The sequence below is a fragment of the Neolamprologus multifasciatus genome, chromosome 6, assembly GCF_963576455.1.
Source record: "Neolamprologus multifasciatus chromosome 6, fNeoMul1.2, whole genome shotgun sequence".
Classification (NCBI taxonomy): domain Eukaryota; kingdom Metazoa; phylum Chordata; class Actinopteri; order Cichliformes; family Cichlidae; genus Neolamprologus; species Neolamprologus multifasciatus.
This window is the reverse complement of record NC_140444.1, coordinates 22,111,411-22,138,413: the sequence shown is the minus strand read 5'-3', so window position 1 is coordinate 22,138,413 and position 27,003 is coordinate 22,111,411. Positions and strand designations below refer to the sequence as shown.

Below are 27,003 nucleotides of genomic sequence, written 5' to 3'. Positions count from 1 at the left end.
CTGTATGTATGTGTGTGTGTGTGTGTGTGTGTGTGTTGAATGCTTAGTTTGTGTGGACAGAGTGTGCACTGTCTTGAATACAAAAGGACATCTTCACAGGTTCAGCACAGGCACGCTGCTGTTTTTGCGGAATACTTTTTCTTGCGACTGCCAGCCTCAGGTAAAATCCTAATTTCTGTGACACACAGAGTTTCATTTCTCATTTATTTTACCTTTATTTATACAGGTAGTTCTACTGAGGCTCAATGTCTCCTTTAAAAGACAGACCTCTTTTCAGACAAAATGAGCAAGAAATTACAGCAATAAAAGAACCAATAAAATAGCTAGAATTAATAGTGCTTTGCAACTCCATTTATATATAGCAAAACAGTAATGTGCGTTTGACATTCATCTTGTTCACTAACTAGTTACTGCATTTAAACTATTGCTTGCTGTATGTGGCGACTGCTGGCTTGATTACTTAGGGCCACAGCTTTATGCTGGTGAGCTATTGATGCCGATGCTTTGATACTTTTGTAGAAAGTGGTGGCACTATTTAATATGTGCTCCATATTTGGAAGTACTAATTTGGTGCATATAATTTAGAGAAATATCATATCTAAATGTTTTTATAATGTCTATTAATTTTTATTAAAGATGGAGCAATCATGTAATAGAGTAGTTATAATAGTGTCTTTAGTGACTTTTAAATTATTCAAAGTATAAAGATTAATTTATTGCTTTGGTGTGTACACCCCCAGCATTACTTTCACATCTGAGAACTGTGCTGAGAGCTATTTTACCAGACAGACCCATTAATATCTTTGTCGTTGGGCTCCAGAGACACAAAAAGTTTGTGGACTTAGTCAAATTTTTCCAGTCTGGTAGCTTCGGGTGTTTACTTTAGCTCTGAATGTGACTTTTGAGAGCGAGGTGCATATCAGAGGCCTGTAACCTTGGCGATAGTGGAGGCTGGGCCCACAGCTCTGCTCGTCATGAATGTGCTGGCAGCATACAGATGCATTCAGTTGTTTCCACTTTGAAAGATGTGCCAAGTTCACATCTTTGTTGTGAAAATGGAGAAGCCAGAGTAGAATGTATTGATAGCTTATGAACAGCTTTTTAGCCTTTAGTGTAACATTTTTCTGAAATATTCAATTCTGTAGTGGTTTCAAAATCTAAAAACTTACATGTTATCCATTTTTAGACAATTTATCCAAGGTTTAAATGATTCACTTTGATCTTACAGGTATGAAGGCCTGCTTAGTATTCCTTTGCTTACTGGCAGCAACATTTGCTCTGTCTGTGAGTAGTAAAGATATTCTTCTTCTTAAATCAATGAGTAAAAATGATCAAAGACAATATGATAATGTGTTCACCATACAATAAATATTACAGATGTTTCTCATTATCTTAAGGTGAAAAGTAAACCTCATGGAAAGCATCATGGGTTGCATAAGAGTTTGCACACAACCAAAGAAAAGGTACAGTAACATCTTCTTCATCTAGAGTTTTAAATTCTAATACTAAATGTATCGTGTCATTTTATACAGTTGATAAATAATTTTCCTTTTCTCCTGCTTCAGGATGCTATCACAGTGGAAGCCAATAAGCCAAAGATCTTACCCACTCTAGTCACATTTGAGGCCAGCAGCCAGGAGCAGGAAGACGAGGAACTGAGTTCTGAAGACAACGCTAACAAGGAAGATGGAGAGAGGGCTGAAAAGCGAGAGAAAAGCACTGCAGTTCTGTTGAGTGAAGAAGAACTGGTAGACCTCCTGACGAAAGAGGCTGACGAGGAAGAGGAAGCTGAAGTAAGAGAGCTGGAGGAGGAAGAAGTAGAAGCTGACAAAGCCAAGGTTGAGTCTAGTGAGGTGGTTGAGGTCGCTGAGGATCAGAAGAAGTTGGATGAGAATTCAGAGACAAAGAAACATTTGCTGGATGAGGAAGAAGTGAAAGAAGACAGTGTGGAAGATGTGATAGAGGAGAAGGTGCAGAAGATGACTCATTCAGAAAGGAAGGAAGAGCCTACTGAAGCACTGCTAGAGGAAGATGGCAGCACAGAATCAGTAATTCCAGTCAATCTGGACTATGCTGCTGATAGTAGCCTCCTACAACCTCTACAGACTGCATCAGCTAACGACAAAACCCACTCTGATGACGCCAAGCCTACTTCAAAAACAGACATCAGAGAGAAAGAAACCAGTGGGAAAGAAATGGCCAATATCGCTGATGACTATGAACAAGGCATGCAAAACACAGAGGCAGCACACAGTGAGGAGGTGTCTGATCAGACACAGGACAAAGATTCCACAGACCAAGACGTAAGCGCCAAGAAAGAACCTGAAGCAAATGTGGATCATCCAGAGCCAAAGGGCGATGCAGAGCTTGAATTGAGGGCCACTCTATCTGGAAAGGAGGAAGAGAAGAGTAAGAATGTGGGTGGAAGTCACACTAAGGGGAAAACGAGGAAGCAAAAGAAAAATCAAAGGTCAAGGAAGCACTCTCCGGACAGGGAGGAAACACAACCCGGACAAGAAGAGGGCCGGCAGGATCCTGAGTCTGAGAGCAGCAGCACTGACAATACAGACCAAAAGACAAAGAGGAGAAGGGCAGGAAAATGGGTAATGCTTATATTACCTATATTTTCTTTGTTTACAGTAGATTATCATTATTATTATTTTGGCCTTTTAGGCATCATTGGATAAAGATAGACAGGAAAGCAGGGAAAGAGAAAGAGAGGAAGACAAGTTTAGACTCAAACCCTCTTGGTGCCATTTTAAAATCAGCCCACAGTGAAAATGTTTTAAGAACTGATAGTTAAAATTAATTATTGAGTTTAAGCTGGAGTAATTTCCTTGGTAAGGAGGTAACAGAGGACATAATCTGCCCTGCACACTGCATCTACAATTCACCTGTGAATATCTTGAAGTGGTTAAAGGAGATATATCTCCCTGTCAGTGGGCTTATTTTCATTTGTGAAACTGACCCAGCTAATTAGCTTGCTAGAGATCAGTGCAGTGCAAGTAAAAAAGAAGATTTCACTTGCAAGTTTACGGCTAACCTTTGACAGCATTGGCAACATTTAGCAGCACTAATCAGCCCAAAGTTTACAAAAAAAGCTGATATTGCAGTTTTCATTGGGGCAACTTGACCTTTATTTTTCCTCTTTCTATAGTACCTTCACGTTATTACTAATATTATTAGTACTAGGGGGAGGAAAAGGAGAAGGATTTTATACATGCATGAGTCTGCCTTTACATGTCTTTTTGTACTTTCCCAGGGTCCTTTAGTTGGTGTGAACCCGGTGCAGATAAGAGCCGCAGCCGAACTGTACCCAAGGTCCAGGCCCTCTCTTGGCGGAGACATACAACTCCCAGAAACCCCTACTGGTTATTTTTTTTTCTGTTGATTGTTTCTGTTGAAGGCTTCCTCCTTAGCCTTCTGTGACATGATTACTGGTATTTCTAGGTCCCTTAATAAAGCCAGATATTTTCTGTAAGTTGACAGTTATGTAAGCAAAAGATGATATGATATTTTATCTTTATCATGATAAGATAAAGATAAAAGGAATTAACAACATCTCTAATTTAACACAAGATAGAAATAAATGTAACTAATACAGGCTGGTGAAAGGCTCCACTTCAAGGAAGCTTAACATTGTTTTAAATTTAACGTTATCGTTCATATAACGTGTTATTCTTACAGTATAGAACTGCTGAGTGTCTGGTCAGCAGCAGCATTCACTATATACTGACTAATACACCATCCGAATAGTCTCACATGGGGAATCTGCTGACTGAATCATTTTGCTTAAACTTCCGCATGAATAGTGCCTCTCTGCTTCACAGTCACTACCAAAACACAGCTCTGCAGGCTTAAAAGTGAATAAGAGAGATCAAGTCGAATTTAATCACTATACCAACTCTATACTAAAGGAATGTAGAGGATGATGTGAGCTTATCGTAGCGTACTGGGCTCTATTGCAAGAAAAACTTTAAAACAAGCTAGGAAAATAAATAATTTATCTCACTGTTTCTAGAAATCAGGTGAATTATGGGTCAGAGATCCAACCGGTGTTTGCGTTGTCTTCCAGATCCATGTGAAAACTTCCGTTGCAAACGTGGAAAAACATGCAAACTTGATGCGGACAATAAGCCAGGGTGTGTGTGTCAAGAGCCGTCAGAGTGCCCTCCCAGTGTGAATGAGTTTGACTATGTAAGTATGTTGATGCCTATAAAAGAAATGTCACACTTACATATTGTTATTCATTTATGCTCATACATTTTATGTGATGCTCTGTGGTTGTGACACACTTGTCTGCAGCAGCCTTGTGAAGCTTTCATATTGTTTATTGAGGAGAAAAAGGAAAAAGTACAGATGTCATTGTGGGCATTTTGACTTAATTGAAAGACAAAGCAGAGAACACTTTTGTTTTAATATTAGCTCTAACTACCCTGCCTGTTATGGTGAGCCAGCAGGTTTTCTTTTCATATTATTTGACCCAGATTGCTTGTTGTGAGAAGGTCAAGGGTCTGATAGTAGGCTGAAGGTGAGCTGTAAACCACAAATATGGAATTTTATCTTTGTATTGTGTCTTCCTTTCCTCACAAGTCCTGCCTGCATAAACTCTTCGAGGACAGTGGCTAAAAGTTGATCTTCTCCCTTCATTTATTTAAACACTTTTGTTTTTGTTTAGGTTTGTGGGACAGACAACAAAACGTATGACACATCATGTGAACTCTTTGCTACTAAATGCAACTTAGAGGGCACTAAGAAAGGACACAGACTTCACCTAGACTACACTGGGCCATGCAAATGTGAGACTGTATTTAAACACTGTACAAACTGTATAATTTAGTATGGTGAAGAAAGAACTAATTAAAACATCTGATGATTTATTTCTGTCCTCTCTGTCTCAGTGATACCTCCATGTGTGGACACTGAGCGGGTGCAGTTTCCTCTACGAATGAGAGATTGGCTCAAAAACGTGCTGCTCCAGCTCTACGAACATGACTCCATAACTCCTGGCTTTCTCACTCCTAAACAGCGTTTCAGAGTAAGGCTTACTACTCCAACAGCTCTTTACAACTACTGTGTTTAAGTGACTGGAACCAGCCAAAGTGTGGTCTCCTGTATTCTTCAGGTGAAGAAAATCTTTGAGAGTGAGAGGCGCCTTCATGCAGGCAATCACTCTGTTGAGCTTCTGGCTCAGGACTTTGAGAAGAACTATAACATGTACATCTACCCAGTACACTGGCAGTTTGCTCAGCTGGACCAGCACCCATCTGATAGGTACATTTTTATACACTGGTTTTGCATAGTAGTATCTTCTTTTTAAAAAGCTAGCTAGATAGAGGAGTTATTGGTTATTGAAAGATATATATGTCATAGATGACTGACAGGCTGTAAAAAACCAATCCTTAATCACACACTTGATTTGGCAGCTTTTTCCACCAGATACCCTTCCTGTTTCAACACCAAAGGGCATTTGCGCCACTTCCTGGTCTCTAACCAGAGACCTTGAACATGTCAGGTGAATGTGTAAACCACTACGCCAGGAGTCGGCAACCCTGGGAAGGGTTAACTGATGGCACGACCATAGCTGGACTGGCCAGCGTTTGTTTTCATTCAAAGGCTTTATGGCTTTTCCTATAATACCTGGTGGGCCGGTATCTAGTCAAAATGCCCGGGCTGATTTTTTGTCCCAGTCCAGCCCTGGGCACGACACGCAGTGAATTAATCTGAGAAGGTGCATTAAAAAATAAATGGCCGGGCCAGCGGTGCACATCACAAATTAGCTCGCATAGACACATTAGTTGTACTGGTTAGCTAACAACCCCAACTACCAGATTCAACTTGTAATTGACTAAAAATCACTTAGCCTACTGGTGAGAGGGACGTTGCTAGCTGTCAGTTTTTTCAAGCGATGTTGAAATTTCCACATTCCGACACTTCAAATGCTTCAGGAGCTGCCCGCTCAGCGCAGCAACTGTTAATATAAAGCGTTATTAAATTTATTGCTAATGCAATTATATGGCACATTGACTTCTGAGGAAAAATCGAATAGGCAAAAATAACTGTAACAAGTAAGCAAAAGCAAATCAAAAGTATTCATATAGCACCTGTCTAGATAAGAATAGCAAAGTGCTTCACAAGGATAATCAACAAACAAAAGCACAACTATTAAAACACATTAATAATATCTACTAGTTAAAAGCAAGCTTATAAAAATATGCTGTGAGCTGCTCTTTAAAAGTTTCATGCACAGATCTCAAATGTAGTGGTGTCCTTTAGTTTTCAGTCCAGAACAAGGACCCACAAACGATTTTTGGTCTGAAGGCTTCAATGACCTGCAACAACAATAACAATAACTAGTATGTCAGGAAAACACTTACTCAGTCATTCTGCGCACTCTGTTTGCTCACAGTGATCAAAAACAGTTCTTTTTCCTCTACAGGTTTTTGTCCCACTCAGAGCTGGCCCCGCTCAGGGTCCCCCTGGTGCCAATGGAGCACTGCACCTCTCGCTTCTTTCAGGAGTGCGATGCTGACAAAGACAAACTGGTATCATTTAAGGAGTGGATCACCTGTTTTGATATCAGGAATGGTGAGAGGTTCATCGTTTCTTATATTTGTGAGAAACCTTCCCATAAATGATGTAGAGGTTTCAGAAATGTGATGCTCCAATTTGAATATATCTTCCAAGATTTAAGATGAAAACCCAGCATGTTGCTCTAAAATATGTTCAGAATTTGATGTTTTCTGGTACTGTTAGTTGATAATTTAAATTCAAACTCTAACTCTTTGTAACTTGTCTCTCTGCAGAGGACATGGATGCCAACCTGCTTTTCTGAGCTTCGCTTTGTTCCTCATCTACTACATAAGCTTGCAAAAGCTGCTCCAGTGTTGTAGCTTGAACATCTGGCTGTTGAAGTTCTGTCTATTCAAAATGATACAGTACACGCTCTGACAAGTACAGATGAAACAAACCCATGTTACCTCCCGCTATAAACAAAGCTTTGTGTAAGGCTAAGCATGGACATTTAAATCACTGATCTGTAATTTAGACTGAGCTGCTAGAACCATCTATTAGAAGAAAGAAGTAGTTATTTTTTTGCTGGCTGCGTTCAAAATCTTTACTACAATGCATTCCAAACTGGGGCAAAGTAATTGCAGCTTGATGGTAGAAAAAACACTGTGCAGTACACAGTGCCAGGTAGTACCACAATTAGTAGCAGACAATTGCAGATTCCTGTTTGATACTAGCAAATGTAAAATAGCACCTGTATTGGCTAACTTAGTAGCAAATGTGTACATGTTTGTCCTCATATATTATGTTTCCTTACACTGCTAACTAAAGGCAATAGACAGCAAAGAAGTTCACAATTTCAGAATATTTCAAACTCTGTAGCTTATTGATGTTTGTGCTGAAATAAAGTCTCCTACAAAAAGACCCTGGTAAATATCATTTCATCTTCTGATATCTTTTCTTCATTCCTTTTCTTTTTTGCGTGTGTTTGTGTTACTTCATGAGATGAATAGCTCTTCAACAATGGTTTTTAAGAATGCAAGTCACTGGTAGTTGATTTTGGTTTGCCACTTGATCCTAAATAATGGCCTGCTGTAACACGACAAAGCAAAAAATAACCTGCTGCTTGGTCATGATGATTACGGCATCTCGTTTTTATGAGATAAAGCATTCTCATTGGACCTTTTCTGGTGATCGCCGAGTCTGACGCCTTCTATATAAGTAAAGAAAGAAGCGGCGCTTCACCTGCTGATCATCTGCTGCTTGCACTGAGCTAAAACATGTACTGCATGCTGTGGGTTATCTTTCAGAGCCTGGCCCTCGTGGTGGAGAGTGGTGTGTCTTCAGGGAGTGCTGAGGCACTTGCCAATAGGGGAGTGAACAACAATGGAGGACCAGGAGCTGCCAACGGTGCAAACGCTGGGGCTCAAAATGGGGTTCCACTGACTGGTCAGCCCTTTGTGGCACAAGTAGTCCAAGTTGGTAATACTTTGTTTATCCAGCCACTTGGGAACCCTGTAGGTCAGGCTCCACCGCAGCAACTAATTCCAGTTGCAGTTCTCCCAAAAGGTGGAGCTTTTCTCATGGGCCAGGCAGGAGGAGCCACCATGAATCTGCAAGGGCCAGGGACGCAGCAAGCTGGAGGTGGGCTGTTTGCAGTGCTGCCACAGAGAAATGTCGGCGGAGGGCCTCAGAGTGTCGTGTTGACCCCTGGCCAAGTGCAGCTGATGTCAGCAGTTGGGCAAAATAACCCACAACCCTTGGGCGGTGTTGTTGGTGCTGCAAAGCCGGGCGGCAAGCTGAGGTTTCGACGGTCAGTCGCAGCTCGCCTCAGGAGGACGCAGTCTCCGGTGGTGAAGACTACGCCAGCTGAAGATGAGGAAGAATGCTCTGGGGTAGATACTGAGGAGAAGCAAGTGGAATGAGACGAAGCATTTTTCACAGATTCATTGCTAAACACTGATTGTGGTTCTCCTTAATACCTGTTGACACTTTACTGTTGTAGATCACTGTAACTAATGACCAATAAATGATTGAACTCCTATTGCACAAAACAAATCTGTCAAGTCTGTCTTGAACAAAACACTGAATAAATTCAGCAGGGTCATGGGTGTGCCTCCATCTGATGGCTGTTATTTTCATATAAGAGGCTGATAAAAATACACACAGCCTTCTGTTTACAATACACGGCTTCAAGCTACTTCCAGATGGTCTCTCTTGAACATTTGAAAACCATAAATCCGTCACATCAGCATGAAATTCCTGGTACAGCTTGTTTTCTTTTGGAAAAAAACTACCTAAAATAATATACATCAGATGAACAACTGCACTTGCATTAGAGAGAACCTTTTGTCCTTTAAAACTGAAAACAGAAAAAAATAGTTTCTTAATTGTAACTGCATGACAGTGTGTAATTAGCTCCAGACCAAACTTCCACAGAGGGTGTTTACCTGGTCTGCTGTCAGCTGCAGAGTCAGCAAAAGGACAAAACATTCCCAGACTGCTTTGGTATATGACAAAGTAACCATCCAACCAAACAGTAATGTATGTAATAGCTCTGAACATGTGCTCATGAAACAAGCTATAGGCTTTCTGTTTTCATTTTCTTGTTAAATTTCAGAATTTTATTACTGATTAACTGATTTCCCGAGGGTCACTGTGAGTGAGTGTGTACATTGGTTGAGAGTGTGGCGTGTGGGTGGGCATATAAAAAGTTTGTCACTGTTATAAAGTCATCACAAATTACAGTAAGGCACCCAGCCATGTCTGAGGCACTTATTTTAACTTTTAATTATAAAACAGCAGCAGGCAACATGCCATTTATACTTCTAGACATGAATCAAATCACAAGATGCCATTTATGCCCGGGGGTTTTCATGAAGTCACAAACATCTTCTCATAAACAGTCTGCATGCAGCTTGACACAGTAAAGGTGAAATGTTGGATTAAATGTAACACTATAACGTATTCTTTTAGATACATGTGGTTCTGATACCTCTACATCGTCAGCGTGATTTAAAAAAACAATCCCTAGACCCAAATTTGTACTTATTTTTGTTTAAAATACATCAACTGTGACCAACAAATTGCACAAAAATGCTGGACACAGCAAAAAATGATACAAATTAAAACTCATACATCCAAATTGATATTTTATATCTTTCAAAATAAAAAGAAGGTTCAATAAACACTCTAGTTTAAGAAACAATTAGAATTTTCTGGCAATTATGTTGTTGTTCAGGCTTAACAGGGTAAAGCCTGAACACAAACACACACATGCACATATTTTTTTACAGTGTGATCTACAAAAGCTCTTGATGACTATGATGTCAGTTGTTTGCCTCTTGTAACCACAACCCACAACATTAACGAGGTCCATGCTGGGTTTAAGTCAGCTTCCAGAAGCCTCTAGAAACCCTTTCCGCGACAATGAATCACTGCGTTATTTTTTTGTGGTCACTCAGCTCTGTCAAGAACAATGTCAGTGTGTCAACTGGCTGAAGTTTCTTTGAAAACAGGGACTTTGCTGCATTACATTTCTTTAAATCTTGTATTGTAGAGAAACCATAGATGCCATATTGCAACTTCCCATGACACGCAGGTGACAAATATAGCATGTGAATAAGGCAGTGTTCTCCTCTCTAATTGGCTCATAATAATCTCTTTGACTGATAAAAGGTGTCTTTGAAACAGAGAGTTACTGTCAGCTTTCTGGGCACATAACAGTTGAAGCCAGAGCAAAAACGTACAAGGTCTGTGTGTTTTTACACGATTCAAGGTGCAAAATGAAGCTTTTTCTCTTCGCAGCATTTGTAGCATCCCTCAGCTATGTGAGTAGTCAATCTATCTATCCGTCTATCCATATGTGTATATATCTATACTAATGTGTAAATCTCATCTAAATTTATTTCAGGTCAAAGCAGGCAAGGTAAGATACAGTCAGACTATGGATGTATGCATACTTTGCACAATAATCGAAATTAGGCCACAGGTAATAAGTCTTTTTCCTGCTCCATGCAGACTGCAAGGCTGCTGGCAGCTATGAATGCAGGGATGTTGAATGGAGGACTCTTAAATGGAGGACTCTTAAATGGAGCAAACCCCGGGATGCTGGTTGGTGGTCTGAATCCACCCATTGTTGCTGGCGGTGGAGCAGGCATTATAGGGCAGCCCCAGTTTGCTCAGGTCAGTCCACTGGATTTAAGTTTGAGCGACAATATGACTTTTCACCGATATTTTGCAGTGAATCTAAGTAACACTTATTTTTCCTTCTCACAGTTTGTTCCTCGAGTTCCTGCTTTTGTCGTTCCAGCTCAGGTCGGCAATGTGTACCCTTTCCCTGCTGTCCCTGCAGTCAATGCGGTTAGTGAGGCACTTACTGTTGTGGTGTTAAAAACACAAAATTGTTGCAGGTTTAAGAGCATCATCTTTCTTGCTTCTCTAGTACCAGGTTCCTTTCATGGGAGTACCCCAAATGGCACCAATGAATGCTCCTCAGCAACCTGCGATGGTAATCAACCTTTACCTTCAGTGTGTTAGTGGTTATTGTTTGCAGAAATGTTACATTTCCTGTTTTTGTTTAGGGGAACCCTGCTGGTGCTGCTCCACAGCAGCTTCCAGTTCAGCCTGATCCTCTCGGAAGATTCAGGGTAGGAAACAATGAATCTTTTGTCTCAAAGGCTGTGCAATATGAATGAAAACTACACTGGATAAATGTTGCTCTGTGACTCCACAGCGCCAGATTATAAAAGCAGAAAACACCGTGAAGAGTACCGTGGACACTCAGGTGAGACTGCGCAAAATAAACCATAAAAAGTTTTTTAAAAAGTTACTCACAGTTTGTAAAAACCATATTCTGCTAGAAAAATTACTATTTTTTCTCTTATTATTTTCTCAGATTCCTTCTTCTGCTCCTTCTGCATCACCAACAGCAGCACCCTGCAACAAGGATATTTAAGCTGACACCATTACTGTAACATTAGCTTTGAATTGAATCTACAAGAAATATTGAATATTATAACAATAAAAGTAAACTCCTGTGATTATTCATAAATTGATTACTTTTGTTAAAGTGGTTTGTTACAGTGTGTTCACTTTCTAATAAAATGAATCATACTCTAAATAAAATTTGTATTGTATGAGTTTTATGCCATAGACCATCAGTGGATCTGTGCTGCCATCTAAAGGACATATATGTTTCATAAAACTACAACTCATGCTAGATAGTGAAGCGGACATCCATAAAATGTTATCAAAAATAATATAAAATACGATTTTTTAAAAAGATCAAAATAACAAAAATGACTACCAACCCACTTGCCACTAATTCCATTGATAAAGATAATACAGATATACTGAAGTCAAGAAGAATGACTGAACACACATGATACAGCAAACATGATGCAGTTCTGAAACAGCTCCTCCTACAGCTTTTCAGCATATACAGACATACAGAGACAGTTATGTCTCTGCACTATCAGCAAATTCCCAGAACTTAGAACACAACATGTGCTGGTGTGGGATAAAAAAGTGTTAGTTACTGACATTATGTACAGGTGCGCATAAAACTGATGATGGTTCAGCTCAAGCAAGTTGCTTCACTTTCAGGATTGTGCAAGTTTGTTCACAGTTACACTGGTGTGGCCAAATGAATAAAACGGAGCCATTTGAACCATGCAAATGGATTGGATTGCAATTATGTCGCGCTTTAATATAATTCTTTACAAAACAAGTGATATTCACACCCACTTTTATTCTGTGCACACACAGAAATGGGTCCATGAGGGGAAGTTTGGGGTTCTGAATCTTTCCCAAGGACACTTTAACATGTGCGATTGCACCAGGCACATTTGAAGACTTCTTTAACTGTAATAAAATATTAGTGAGCACAATGTATAAATAAATAAACTGGTATAATGGCTGGTGTAAGTGAAACCTGGTGAATATAACACTGAGTACACTCAACCATTAGTACAAATGATTCACCAATTAGATGCCAACATCAGACTGAGTGGGATGTGACAAATGTTTGAATATATGCTCAAACTTTCTGCTTTTCTTTTTTTTCTCATGACATGCAAAAGTTCCTTTTGGAATTATAATAATTATGAAATGCAGTGTTACACTTTACACAAGCTTTTCTTACTTTAAGAGATCACAGAACCAAAGTGAAGAATGTACACAGTACACCTGGATGCTACAGTGATGACCTCAACATGCAGCTCTGGTGATTTTGTAATTTCTGTATTTGCATAAAGTTTTAAACTGAGATTATTTGGACTCTTTTTAACAACTTGAAACAGAACGCGTCATGGTCTTTAGAGACATGACTTACACCTAATTACACACTTACCTGCTCTGTGTTGTAAGTGTCTGAGTCTGTTGCCATGAGAAATGTCTGTCACACTGACCGCATATTGTTTGGATGGGTCGGTGGTGGACTATATCAGCTCAGATGGGAGGAATTTAAACGTGATGCAGAGAAGGTCGGGAGGCAGACACAGAAAGAGGACACAGAACCAGAGAAAAGGTAAAGGTTGCTTCTGTGGACATATTCTTTGTGAAATGTATGTGGTTGTATGATGCTCAGCAAACTTCTGTGCTTGCACTGAGTTTGTCTGTACACACTGCAGGACATCATGAAGCTGCACACTGCTCTACTGCTGATTTGTCTGTTTAGGACAAGCTTTGCTCTGCCAGTAAGTTATAGCTTTATAGTGTATCTACATAAAATGTTGTGTTAAACATCACATTTAATGTTTTGACAACTGTTTCTTTGACAATAGGTCCAGATTGGAATTATTGCAAGCAATAGCAATGAGGTAATGAGCTTCTAAAGCCTTTCTATGTGTTGGGCAGCTAAAGAAACAACATTAGTCATAATAATTCTGCTCTTCTTGTATATTCAGATCCTGAGACTGAATGCATTAGCTCTTGCAGCTATGGGACAAGCGCAGGTATGCATCGTGCTTATGAGATGCCAATTACCATGCAGCTCTTTGTTGCCTTGACTAACTCTGTGCCTTCTTCAGTGAAATGTTAAAATATCTGCATTAAAAAAAAAACAAAACATTGACGTTGACATGACCAGACACTCTTTCTTCAGGGCTCTTCAATATTGCCCCAGTTTGTGCTGCAGCAGCAGCAGCCTGAGGTGCTGTTTACCCCACAGGTGGTGAACTTAAACCCTCAAGTGGCAGGCCCTTTTGGTCCACAGGGACCCCTACTGGTCCCCAACCAGGGCAACCAGTTTACACCCATGTTTTTCCCCAATGGTCAACAAGAGCAGCTTGGACCTCAACCGGACCCCAACAATCCTAACATTCCTCAGCAGGCACAAAACCCTATGCAGGTAGAATATGGCAGGCTAAAAACACATTTCTGTTTTTATCATTGATTTGTGATGTGATTGGATGTGCTGAAATTTATTTTCGTCTAAAAATTAGGAATTAACCATTCCTTTTAAACTTTTATTTTCAGATGTTTCCACAGTTTCAGTATCCATCTTACAGATTTCCTCAGTTTCATAGGCCTCAGGTATGAAATCAAACATCATGCCCTCTTTGCAAGAGTTAATACAGTTATTTACATGCTCAGTGGAGATTTAAATTGTTTCTGTCGTCCACAGGGTTTCCCTTACTTTGTACCAGCTTATGGCTATCCCCAGCAGAGGAATAATGCAGGGCTGCAGCCCAACAACGGTCAGCAGAACCTGGAAAGAACAACACAGAGACCACAGCTCCCTCTGCAGGTCAGACATGATAAATACAAGCTGGAGTACAGAAAGGCACACACTCTTTGTAAAATGATCAAAAACAAACTGAAGGAATCCCATTTTTAAGAAAAATGACATTTTGAGGAATAATATTTTAATAATAATTATTTAATTATTTAATAATAATAATATTTTATTAAAACCAGGAGAAGTTATGTGGTCACAGTTGCTCCAAGGCAGTAAGGACAGTAGCGAAAAGGTTAAAGTACCAACAGTATTAAATAATACAATATCTATCTATCTGTCTGTCTGTCTATCTATCTAAAATAAATATAATAAAAACATTTTCTCTGGAAAAGGACGTGCAGATATTAAGGGTGTACAACTATTGCAGTGTCTACTTGTACTTAAATAATTCTAATGTTTCTACTCTTACTATAAGCATCTTAGGGAAAACTGGACCAACATTTTTACCTGATATAAGACCAAACACATCTTCTCACTCTACTGACTTTGCACAGATGTATTCAGCAAAAACAGCCACTAGTAAAACAAACCAAAATGATGGAAAATGCTGCTCCAAGCATCTGTACTACTTTGAAGTTTAAGACCTACAGACAATGATGAGTCAAAGGCAAGGCTTGATGATAATAACATAGCTGCACACGAATCATGACTGTGTGGGTACATTAGCTGTTATGCAATGACTGCTGTCTGGCATACTGACCACACTGTCAGTCTGTCTTAGCAGATAACTGCTGAATTCATGCCAGCGCAGTGGCACATCAGCACTTCAGTGCTGGGTGACAACTCACACATGTAATTATTTATCGGTGCAACTTATGTAAGTTTATTTTGTTTCATGGCAGAGCTCATTTCCTGCTACTTTTATGCAAATCATGCATATAATTCATGGACAGTTTAATGGGTATTTAAAAAAAACAATGCTGCTACTTAATTACTGTTTATGGCATGTTCTGCTATGACTTTTGAGGCTTGTAATCTAATGTTTATGCTTATCATCTAATTTCAGCAGGCTTCCAAGCCAAAGCCACAGACAGAACTTGTGAGTGTTCTCTGCTATTTATTTCACCTAAATTAAACATTAGAATAAAAAAAAAAAAAAGACATTTTGTTTAACTGCTTCATGTTTGTACTTTGCTCTGTGACAGACATGGCCACTGGGGTCAAAGAAAGAGTCTGCCACAGTTCCTCCTGATCCTCGTGGTGATGCATCTGGCCCTGGGGTCGATGAGGTATGATTTTTATACAAGTACAGACCCTTTAAAGGCTTCACATGCACAGGAATTAATGCATGTTGCATATTCATAGAGTCCTTCATTGATGTCATTTGGGAAATTTGATTTTCAGTAATATACCTTTTTCTAATTTCTCTAGGGCCAGGTTAACTTCCCATTCCTGTTTGAGCCTTAGATGTCACAGCCGTAAGATCATTAGGCAACAAATGAGATACTCTGTATTTGGCCACAGCCTGACTGAAACTTGCAGAAATTCTACTGTTTTTTTTTTTTTTTTCCAGTGCTTTCATACCGTGTTAAATAAAGTCGTTTGTCAGATAAATGTGTGTCAGAAAGTTCATTGTTGTACACAGAAATAAAAGCTTGAATTGCAGGAATAATTTTCTGAATATATCACAAATAACAAAGATTTTAAAAAGTTAACAATCAAACTTTTTTGTGAGGAAAATGCAAAACAAGCAACATAGTTAATATTAGTCAGTAAATTCTGACTCGGGTTCTGTTCTAAGGTCTAAGATAGCAAAATTGTTTGATTAGATGCACATTGTGACAGAAAGCCTTGGTGAATGGCAGCATGAGAACAAGAGAACTGGTCATTTCTAATTCAGTGAGATGCCATCTATCCATTATCACCATGGCTTATCCAACTAGGACCATTATGGGGTGTCAAGAAAGGTGGGATCGCAAGATAGTGAAGTGCTGTGGTTTACCTCTCATTACATCTGAGAAAGGACTTAAAAGGACTTATCAACTAGCCTTTTAGGTACAAAATGACTAAAGAGTGCAATCACAGAGTTTATCTATGTGCTTTTGCAAAATGTTAATAGTCTATATTCTTGATCAAATATATAAAAATGTAAGTCTGATTAATGTGATTAATGAGAAATGCAGTTTGAGTAGTGAAATGTTTCTAACACCTGACTTCCTGGCCTTTTACTGTGTTTTTTTCTGTGTGTGTGTTTCTGGGCTGGGATTGTTTGAACCAGTGGGGAATGCAAACATGGCACACAGCCCAGATCTTGTCTGAGGCTATTAGTGTTCGATCAAAAATAAGGAAAGATTCAGAGAATGTTTGATTTTGACATGTATAATTTAATAAAATAAGCTATTGTCCCAGCTGAGTAGCTGGTGTGTTTTGGTGTGGACCCAAAATCAGAACGCACAGGAGGCAAAACTGAAGTGCAACAAAAAACAAGCTGTTTATTTAGGGTGGTAGAGAAAAACAAAACAAAAACAAAGGCAAAGACAGAGGCAAAAAATAAATGATAACCTAAAATGGGAACAGTTAGAACTAGACATGAACATGAACATAAATCTGAACAGGAGCATACAAAAACAAAGACGTGAGGAAACCATAACAGGAGCATGAAAAACCTGAGACCTGAAGTGACATAAAAATCTATAGCCATGAGACGAGATAAACAAATGACCCAACACTGAACAAAGGGAAACAGAGGAGTTAAATACACAGAAAGGTAATGAGGAAAGTGGAACATCTGGGGAACACAGCTGACACAAATGAACATGACGCCACAGGGAAGCAAAACTAAATACACTGAACATGGAAACATGAGACTGCTTAAAATAAAACAAGAAACATAATGAGATGAAGACTGTGACAACATGAGCTTGACAATAGGACATGAAAAAAACACAGACATGAAACACATGACAGACTGGGGAGATGGAAAGGAACGGAACATTAGGAGAGGAACGTGGGAACGCATAAGGAGGATGAGGCATGGGCATAACTAAAAGTCATGCATTGAGGACAAGAAAGACTTACACAGGAAACCGGAAATTACAACTAAACAAGGAAGCATGGTGATAACATTAACTAGACTAAAGCCTCACTAAGACATACAGCTACAGCTAATATATTGTGATTAATAAACACAGAGGTTTGAAGAGAAAAAGTGAGGAAAAGTACTCTTTTAAATTAGTTGAAAAGGTATCATGTTATAAATGGATGTCCATGTGAGATTGAGACAATTGAAGTAAAATGCTATAAAATGAATGAAACATCAAGGGAAATGAATTCATATGTGACTGAACATTCATATGTGATGGAATTACTAATAAGTTGTGTTAAAGTACAAAAGGCAGGGTAGACATCCTGAGGATAGAGGCAGTTAGAACTGGGTGAGTCCCCTCACCCATCGTCCTCATCCAAGCTCTGCACTGCCTACTGGGTAATACTCATATTATCAAAGACTGGACTTTTTCAACAAAGAGCCGATCCAGACTTCCTGTATTCATTGCTGGTTCCACAGATTGACAGATGTAGCCTTTCTGTGGGCTATGTGAGGTCTTTTTTCACCATACTGTTGATGAATCAGACACTAGAAGTATTTTCTACTTCTCTTAATAAGACTATCAAGCTATTAGGTGGCTGTGAAGACCTTACACTGGATTTAGGGTTCCTGGTGCCTGTTCTCTGTATGTCCTAGAAAATATGCACAATAAACTGGATGAACCAGGATCAGTTTATCCTGGTAATGCTGATTTATTTATTTATTTTCTGAAGCCAGGAGGACAGATGAAAGGGGAGGGGGCAAAGTTTCCCCATAGAGGAGTATGAGTATTTTTACTAAGAAGACTCTCATTAAAGATGATGCCACAAAAACAACCAAAAGTTAAATTATTATTATTTTTAAATAATGCATTTCTATGACAGCACTGCACCAACAATTAAAATGTAACAGCCCAATATAACATTAATATGTTTTAGAAAAAATTAAAGTGAAGGACAATATACATTATTAGGTATTCCTTCCTAGTAATGAATTGGACCTACCTTTGTCTTCACAACTGCTTTAAATCTTTACGGTGCAGATTCCACACAGTGCTGGAAATATTCCTGAGAGTATTTGGTCCACACTGCCATGATAGCATCACACAATTACTGCAAATTTGGTTGCACATCAGTGATGTGAATCTTCCATTCCACCACATCTCGAAGGTGCTCTATAGGATTGAGATGACCCTTTTTTATGACTAGAGATGTTGTTAAACAGTTGTAACCAGCAAGTCACTTATACAGAGACACACACACACATACACACGCACACATGCACACACATTCACATTCACTCACGTGCTCGCAACTTTTACAACACACCATATGGGTTTTACAATGGGGTGTTGCTGTAACTGTTATCACTGAATAAAAGGCTGCGAGGGGATGCTGGGCTGAGCTCAGGTGCGGAGCTTGAAGTTCTGGATCCTGACCAGACTGGCTTCTCTTGGAAGTTAAAATGGACTAAGCTCTGAGTGTCTTGCTTCAATCATGGGGATAAGTCTCTGAGTCAGCAAGGCCTGCGAGTGCAGACCTAACAGGGGGACACTCCCACAGGGCTTAAATCTGGGACTCTCCACCATTTGATCCTAGAACTAAAGAAGCTTCTTGGATTAGAGGTAAAACGTCTTCAAGCAACTTAAAGAAGTCCAGACATTTTTCTTTCCAAGCTCCTTGGACTACGATGGCCTGGATGACTGAGAACCTTCACAGACTCAAAAATCGACATCGATGTGCCTTATGTATGAATTCTGGTTGTGCTTACTGACCTCAAACCGATTTTATGTGGTACACGGCGCTCAAAAATCTGTCCAAAAAACTTTGGTAAGCTACAAAGTCGCACAACTTGGTGGATTGTTGGAGCATTACGGCTACCGTAGTCAGGAGCCTCGCAGAGTAATCTGGGTCCAAAACTCTGTCTGCTTCAGGTCCCAAAGTCAAACGAACACTGCAGCTCCACTGAGAGTTAAAAACTGTCTAAATTCTTTCATCTTTAATATCATGATCATCGTTGTTGCTTAACCAGGTGTAACAATTAAGTTTAACATCCAGGTGTCCATGAAAACAGAATTTATTAAATTAACGGAGCTAGAAGTTAGCAGAAAGTTAGCTTGCTAGTTTCCACCCAAATATGATATAGCATGTTCTGACTGAGAGATTTCTGAAAAAATTCAAACGTACAGCTCTGCTATCACTTCCAACATAAATGAAGAGAGAAAACTAAACAGCAGTGATGTTTGTGGGGTTACTAAGTTGGACTAGCTGGTACTGGTTTTATTTTGTTGTATTTAGCCGCAACACCTTAAAGGCCAGTTCATGAAAGTCTTGTCGGACATAAACCAGTCCGTGGTGCAAAAAAAGGTTGTGGACCGCTGCTGTAAATGGACCAAACTTCAGTCAGGATAACAACTGAGATAATCCATCCACAATACGAGGTTAGTCATTAATATACTGCAACAACATGGGAATAGAGCAGCTGTGAGAGAATTCAACATTAATGAATCAATGGTACGGAAGTGGAGAAAGCAAGAAGAATGAGTTGAGTAAAGTTTGACTTATCTGACTGTTTTGTTTCGCTTAATGCGCCTTATAATCCGGTACGCCTTATGTATAAAACAGACCCATTCATTGACAGCACGCCTTATAAGCCGGTGTGCCTTATGGTCAGAAAAATATGGTAAGTGAAATCAACTAATATAATGAATACAATTTAACATACTGTTGCAATCTTCAGCTTATCCACTGCAACATTAATTATCTAATATATTCTTTAATATTGAGCACAAGCAACAGCTTAATAAAGACATGAGAACAAGCAAAGTAAAATACAAAAATATTTTTTAAGCCAATCTAGTGATATCATATGTTGATACTTGTATCAGACATATTGAGAAACACATATTTCCTAATGATTCTAACAGCCCCTCTTGCAGTAAAACAATAATTGCTATTTTGGACTTAATGCCTTACCATTGTCTTCTCTGTGGTTTTAGTTCCAATTATAGTTTGACAAGGTGTTTGCTAATACCTAAGTAGGTTTACTGTTTAAACTTGATTGACTAGCTTGATTCATAATATATGTATGTATATATGATATTTCCTGTAATCTTTCCATTATGTTCATATTTCAGTCTAAGAAAATGCATTATTCTGATGCAGGTGAATATAAAATAAGTGCAACATATTCACATGATAATTTTAATGATGATATTTAAAAAACAAACAAAAAAAAACAAGAACAACTTAGTAAAAGTGCCAGTCATAATGAATGACCTTTAATATATTACACCTTTTCACATACATCATGTTCTCAACAAATAAAGACAAAAAGTATTGTCTCTTAAGCAATAACTATCATATTTCAGTTTAATTTCATAATTTCCTTAGGGATTAATAAAGTATTCTGATTGTTTACTATCAATTGCAATTGTTTTTTCATTTACATACTGAACAAGAAGAGAAGATTTTAATTCATAGCATACCTTTTTAAACATGCTTGAGTCCATACTGTACCGCTCTAATTTCAAACAACCTCTGAATACAGTTTGGCAGTAGATTACTCTGTGCTTTTCTTCATTTTCAGTGCAATATTTGAGCACAAACTTGAACAATTTCAGGGTGTGTTGTTTAATTACTGACTGACAGTTTGGTTCCTAATAATCTGATCCAGTTATAATTCATATGGCATAGTGTTTTGTTTTTTTTTTCTTTTTGTTTACCCTGTCTGGGTGCTGACAAGATTATTATGTGGTTTCTGGCTCTAATCATTAGTTACACCTTGGGACATTTCTTAACAAAGGTGCTCTGGTAGCTGTATATAAGAAGAGCTCAACTTTCCGAATATCACTACAACAACTTCCTTCACTCTGAGACTGACTGCTGCAGCAGTGGACTAGACGTAATTACATGAGTCTTTGTTGTCAAATTTTTCTTTGCCAGGATAGGATTAACTGTGGAATTGTGATTGTTTAATTAACTTATTTGATTTGATTAAATCTTTATTACCATTTTTATTTCAACAGGTATGATCACTGAAACCATGCTGAAGGTAGCATTTGTGCTTGGATGCCTCCTGAGCCTCACTTTGACTCAACCTGTAAGTCTGACATTCTCACATATTTTTACGTATTTATTTGCACTTATGCATTCAGATACCATTAATAATACTGTAATACAATAAAATGAAGGCAGTACTGAACTTGATCATTGTCTACAGATGGGTATGGCGCGCAAAAGACTTGTGCGCTCAAGCTCTGAATCTTACTCTGGGTCAGGGGTGAGTGCTTTTCTTATTTTTTTTTTTCCATTACAAAATGGCAAATGATTTTTGATGCACAAGTCAGAGTACTGTGATTTGAATTACTTTGTGGATTATTGCTTTGTGATTTATCAAACCTCCTAAATATCTAAGTTTCTAGTTTTTCAGATGTAACGTTTCTCTGCATTTGATAATAAATATTTTTATTTGTGGTTTTTCAGGAAGCCAATCAACTGCCACAGTTAAACAATCAACAGCTGCAGCTACTCATACAATTACTACTTGCCAGCCTAGCATCAACAACCACTACTACAGCTGCAACCACTACAACAGCTGCAACCACCCCTCGTCCGGCTGTAACTGGTTAAAAACTGGCATTCAACTATTGAATGAAAGTTAGCATGCAGTGCAACTGTCAATTTGTGATATTTTAATGAGAAAACATAGCAGTGTCTACCAAATAAAATTTATGAATAGAAAATGTGTGTTTTTCTGTTTGTAAGAAATTTAAGTCCCTCAGCTAACCATTATATTCCCCTTTCAATAAAGAGTTTACATCACATGTGATGTGAGCAGCTATTTAGGTGCTTACTAATGAACACTGTTGATCTAAAATAGAGTTTAAATTATGGTACATCAATGATATTACATAATAAACTTTCTTAAGTTTTCTAAAATTGAGTAGACTGTGCTTCCCTAATATTTAGAAGCTGCTGCCGAGGTTGGTAGCATTAACATGAAAGTTATATTCCTGATGGTTTTTTTTCAGTAGGAACATTCATAGTGAAACAGTTTAGCAATGGAGGGTCAAGGGGCAAGTTAGGACATAAAAGTGATAGCCTGTCAGTGTGCCTCGTTATTTAAGACCGTTTATATACTGGACAGAGTTTAAGATTAAGATTTCAGATTCAGATAACATTTTAAACCACCTACATGTGGAGTGGTGGAAATTTACTCACTCCAAAAGTAGCTACCATCCACATCGGAAGGAGATGGCTAAGGCTATATCCACATTAATGCGTTTTTTTTTTTTGTTTTTTTTGCCTGTCCCGTTTGGCTCTTTTGCCATCAGAATTATTGTCTAAAGGCAAAGAAAGATGCCCAACGGATTTACTTTACCAAATGGACCATCCCAGCCTTGCCGTAATGGTCTATTTGATTCACCTTTTATTGTTTATTTTATTTTATTTTCACTTGCTAAATACGGGACAGACTTGACTGGGGAAAAGAAAAGGGAGAAAGAAAGACAGCGGGGAAGAGGGACGGGGATAAAGGGCAAAAAACAAAAACCAACAAAATAAGCAGACAAAAACTACATCTATCAATCACCTGGATCACCTGTTGAGAAAGAAAAAAGAGAAAACAAGCGGAAGAAAAAAAAAGAGCAATATAATAAACAACATCACGATGATCTATGGGAATATAACAGTAAATACTAAATATTAAACATTATTGTGCAGGACGTAAAATCGACAGCGCACAGTGTGCTTTGAGGTAGGAGCCAAAAAGGGTGTAGTTTGTGTGTGTGTGAGCACCCGTGTGTACACCTGTGAGCATGGACGCATTTGTTTTTAAAAGGTTCCTTCATGTAATGATCTGCTAGAGGGTGTGGGGAGCCCCGAGATCAAAACTCCAGACATCCAGAGGCCCCCAGAACACAAGAGACCAAGGAAGACCAACAGAGGGGCAGCCGCGCCACTATCCCAGAAAGAGCTGAGGAGAGTCCCAGATGAGGGGTCACTCAGCAGCAACGGCTGTGCCAGAGTGACTGAGCCCCAGGCCCAGAAGGTGAGGGCACCCCACCCCCAAAGTGGCCCGAGCAAGCCCCAGGCTCCAGGCCCCGACAAGCAGCCACCAAGGAGTGAGCCGGTGTGTACCTGGACGCCGATCCCCGGACACAAAGAACCACCAACGCACCGGGGGAAGTGGTGGGAGGAGATAGGCCTCCATACCTTAGAGGTCCTGAGATGTCCCTAGAGAGGTGGCGTCTGATACCCGACCTGACATATAGATACAGACATACAGGCACACACAGATACAAACATCCATTCCCACCCTCATGCTCTCATATGCAATTACTCCACACTCACCCAACGTGGAGACAGACATAAAGAGACACTGTACACACAATCACACTCCCCAAGCGTCCTCTAAGCCCCAGGTCTAGGTACCCTTGCCCCTGCAGGGGGAAACTGCACCCAGACCCAGGTAGTGTTACCCTTTTCCCTGGGGTGGGGAGAAGCAGACCGCCCCGACTCGGCAGCAGCAGGGAGGCCCCACATTCCAGACCCCAGTCGGACGGCCAACTCCTCCTCCTGGCCCCCCATTCCAGCAGGCCGCAGAGAACGGGGGTGTGTGAAGACTCCAAACCTCCCTCCGCCCGCTCATATGTAGTGTTGATGCATGTCTGTTCTAGGGTGCCTTTAAAACCCAGGAGGGCATGGAGCTACCTGCCAGAGAGCAGAAGGTAAGCCCATAGCCCCTCCTGATAGCCCTCAATGTCTACATGTATTTAAAACTGAGAGGTGGGCAACGACGCCAGGGGTGAGGTTGTACACCCTGATGGTCTTTTGGATTCCGTGTAGCGTGCCCCCAAGGTCCTATATGTATGTGTTATGAGAGTGTGAGTAATTCAATTTAATTCAATTCAATTTTATTTATATAGTGCCAAATCACAACAAAAGTCGCCTCAAGGCGCTTCATAGATACAGAGAAAAACCCAACAATCATATGACCCCCTATGAGCAAGCACTTTGGCGACAGTGGGAAGGAAAAACTCCCTTTTAACAGGAAGAAACCTCCGGCAGAACCAGGCTCAGGGAGGGGCGGCCATCTGCTGCGACCGGTTGGGGTGAGAGAAGGAAGACAGGATAAAAGACATGCTGTGGAAGAGAGACAGAGGTTAATAACAGATATGATTCAATGCAGAGAGGTCTGTTAATACATAGTGAGCGAGAAAGGTGACTGGAAAGGAAAAACTCAATGCATCATGGGAATCCCCCGGCAGCCTACATCTATTGCAGCATAACTAAGGGAGGATTCAGGGTCACCTGGTCCAGCCCTAACTATATGCTTTAGCAAAAAGGAAAGTTTTAAGCCTAATCTTAAAAGTAGAGATAGTGTCTGTCTCCCGAATCCAAACTGGAAGCTGGTTCCACAGAAGAGGGGCCTGAAAACTGAAGGCTCTCCCTCCCATTCTACTTTTAAATACTCTAGGAACAACAAGTAGGCCTGCAGAGCGGGAGCGAAGTGCTCTAATAGGGTGATATGGTACTACAAGGTCATTAAGATAAGATGGGGCCTGATTATTTAAGACCTTGTATGTGAGGAGCAGGATTTTGAATTCAATTCTGGATTTAACAGGAAGCCAATGAAGGGAAGCCAAAACAGGAGAAATATGCTCTCTCTTTCTAGTCCCTGTCAGTACTCTTGCTGCAGCATTTTGGATTAGCTGAAGGCTTTTCAGGGAGTTTTTTGGACATCCTGATAATAATGAATTGCAGTAGTCTAGCCTGGAAGTAATAAATGCATGAACTAGTTTTTCAGCGTCACTCTGAGACAGGATATTTCTAATTTTAGAGATGTTGCGCAAATGGAAGAACGCAGTCTTACATATTTGTTTAATATGTGCGTTGAAGGACATATCCTGGTCAAAAATGACTCCAAGGTTCCTCACAGTGTTACTGGAGGCCAAGGTAATGCCATCCAGAGTAAGAATCTGGTTAGATACCATATTTCTAAGCTTTTCAGCGCAGAGTACAATGACCTCAGTTTTATCTGAATTAAGGAGCAGAAAGTTAGTGGCCATCCAGGTCTTTATGTCTTTAAGACATTCCTGCAGTTTAACTAATTGGTGTGTGTTATCTGGCTTCATGGACAGATAGAGCTGGGTGTCATCTGCATAGCAGTGAAAATGTATGCTATGTCTTCTAATGATGCTGCCTAGGGGAAGCATGTATAATGTAAACAGAATTGGTCCTAGCACTGAACCCTGTGGAACTCCATAATTAACCTCAGTGTGTGAAGAGGACTCTCCATTTACATGCACAAATTGGAGTCTATTAGATAGATATGATACAAACCACTGCAGTGCAGTACCTGTAATACCTACAGCATGTTCTAATCGCTCTAATAGGATATTATGGTCAACAGTATCGAATGCTGCACTAAGGTCTAGCAGGACAAGCACAGAGATGAGTCCACAGTCAGAGGCCATAAGAAGATCATTTGTAACCTTCACTAAAGCTGTTTCTGTGCTGTGATGAACTCTGAAACCTGACTGAAACTCTTCAAATAAACCATTCCTCTGCAGATGATCTGTTAGCTGTTTGACAACTACTCTATGTAATGTGAATGTCTAAGTTGTGGGATAAAATTGAGGCACAGGCAGCCAGAAGGGGACAGAGGGGGGGATGCCTCCCCTGCACCCTGGTGACACACCTTTACCCCAAGGTAAAGGTGTCCTGACACACCTTTACCCCAAGGTAAAGGTGTGTCAGGTGTTATTCTCATTATATATGCTCCCCGTAGGCTTAATCTTTGAAAAATATAACATTTCTTATCACCTCTATGCCGATTATATACAAATTTATTTTCAATTAGATGATGACGACATTGCTCCTTCGTTGCACTGCTTCCTCGAGTGCATGAGAGAAGTCAGAGAATGGCTTTCAGACAATTCCCTTATCCTGAATGAAAAGAAAACAGAGATTGTGGTGTTTGGCAACCATATCCCTAGGGGCCTATCAGCTGATACCTTTGGTTCCTTTGCCACTTCTTTCTCTGACTCAGTTAGTGACCTAGGTGTCTTGCTGGACAGCTCTTTCAAATTTAACAAACAAGTTTCTTCAGTAATCAAATCTAGCTTTTACCAACTGCGCCTTGTTGCTAAGACTAAGCACTATGTTCCTCATAAAGATCTTGTATAGCTCATTCATGCTTTTGTGACTTCTAGATTGGATTACTGTAGTAATTCCCTCTACTTTGGTCTTCACTCTCCTTCACAGACTTCAGCTTGTCCAAAATGCTGCGGCTCGCCTCCTGACTGGCACTAGAAAGCATGCCTCTATCACCCCAGTTCTTATTGAGTTGCATTGGTTACCCATAAAATATCACATTGAATTTAAAATATTGTTGCTCACATTTAAAATTATAAATAATTTAGCCCCTCGTTATCTTGTCGATCTTCTTAGTCTATATGTTGCTGGGCGAGCCCTCGGGTCTTCAGCCCAATTACTCCTGGCTCAGCCTAGATCTATACTTAAATCTAGGGGTGACCGTGCTTTTGCCCTGGTTGCACTGAATCTGTGGAACAACCTTCCTATCGCTATCCGTGCGTCAGACTCCGTTTTATCTTTTAAATCCTGTTTAAAAACTCATTTATTCAACATAGCTTTTCCATCTAGTTAGTGTCCCTATTTTTATATTTGGTTCAATTTCTTATTTATGTACTTTTATGTACTGT

General features: G+C 39.7%; 3 protein-coding genes and 1 long non-coding RNA gene across 5 annotated transcripts; all 4 read left to right on the top strand.

Annotated features, from left to right (window-relative positions):
* Nucleotides 1-8,568, top strand: LOC146516962 (uncharacterized). Its single transcript, XM_085163173.1, has 11 exons — nt 1-160; nt 1,229-1,284; nt 1,398-1,463; nt 1,566-2,603; nt 3,263-3,371; nt 4,076-4,197; nt 4,679-4,799; nt 4,902-5,038; nt 5,126-5,274; nt 6,440-6,588; nt 6,807-8,568. Exons 1-11 carry the CDS (start codon nt 40-42, stop codon nt 6,833-6,835), a joined length of 2,097 nt encoding a protein of 698 aa, XP_085019299.1. The 5' UTR covers nt 1-39; the 3' UTR covers nt 6,836-8,568.
* A 1,633-nt stretch (nt 8,569-10,201) lies between these two features.
* Nucleotides 10,202-11,637, top strand: scpp9 (secretory calcium-binding phosphoprotein 9). The gene is made up of 7 exons (XM_085162601.1): nt 10,202-10,357; nt 10,533-10,695; nt 10,789-10,872; nt 10,955-11,020; nt 11,094-11,159; nt 11,246-11,296; nt 11,408-11,637. Exons 1-7 carry the CDS (start codon nt 10,296-10,298, stop codon nt 11,465-11,467), a joined length of 552 nt encoding a protein of 183 aa, XP_085018727.1. The 5' UTR covers nt 10,202-10,295; the 3' UTR covers nt 11,468-11,637.
* A 1,284-nt stretch (nt 11,638-12,921) lies between these two features.
* Nucleotides 12,922-15,805, top strand: odam (odontogenic, ameloblast associated). Of its 2 annotated transcripts, none has more exons than XM_085162087.1 (10): nt 12,922-13,039; nt 13,143-13,208; nt 13,296-13,331; nt 13,419-13,466; nt 13,616-13,861; nt 13,990-14,046; nt 14,138-14,260; nt 15,261-15,290; nt 15,397-15,480; nt 15,623-15,805. In XM_085162087.1, exons 2-10 carry the CDS (start codon nt 13,149-13,151, stop codon nt 15,656-15,658), a joined length of 720 nt encoding a protein of 239 aa, XP_085018213.1. In that variant the 5' UTR covers nt 12,922-13,039; nt 13,143-13,148; the 3' UTR covers nt 15,659-15,805. The 2 variants fall into 2 exon arrangements, with proteins under 2 accessions (XP_085018213.1, XP_085018212.1); XM_085162086.1 differs by having other exon boundaries at nt 12,923-13,039; nt 15,258-15,290.
* Nucleotides 15,806-21,065: 5,260 nt separating this feature from the next.
* LOC146516959 (uncharacterized) lies at nt 21,066-22,091 on the top strand. The gene is made up of 4 exons (XR_014874396.1): nt 21,066-21,179; nt 21,304-21,377; nt 21,498-21,557; nt 21,761-22,091. It is a non-coding gene; the product is annotated as an uncharacterized LOC146516959 (long non-coding RNA).
* Nucleotides 22,092-27,003: the final 4,912 nt, after the last annotated feature.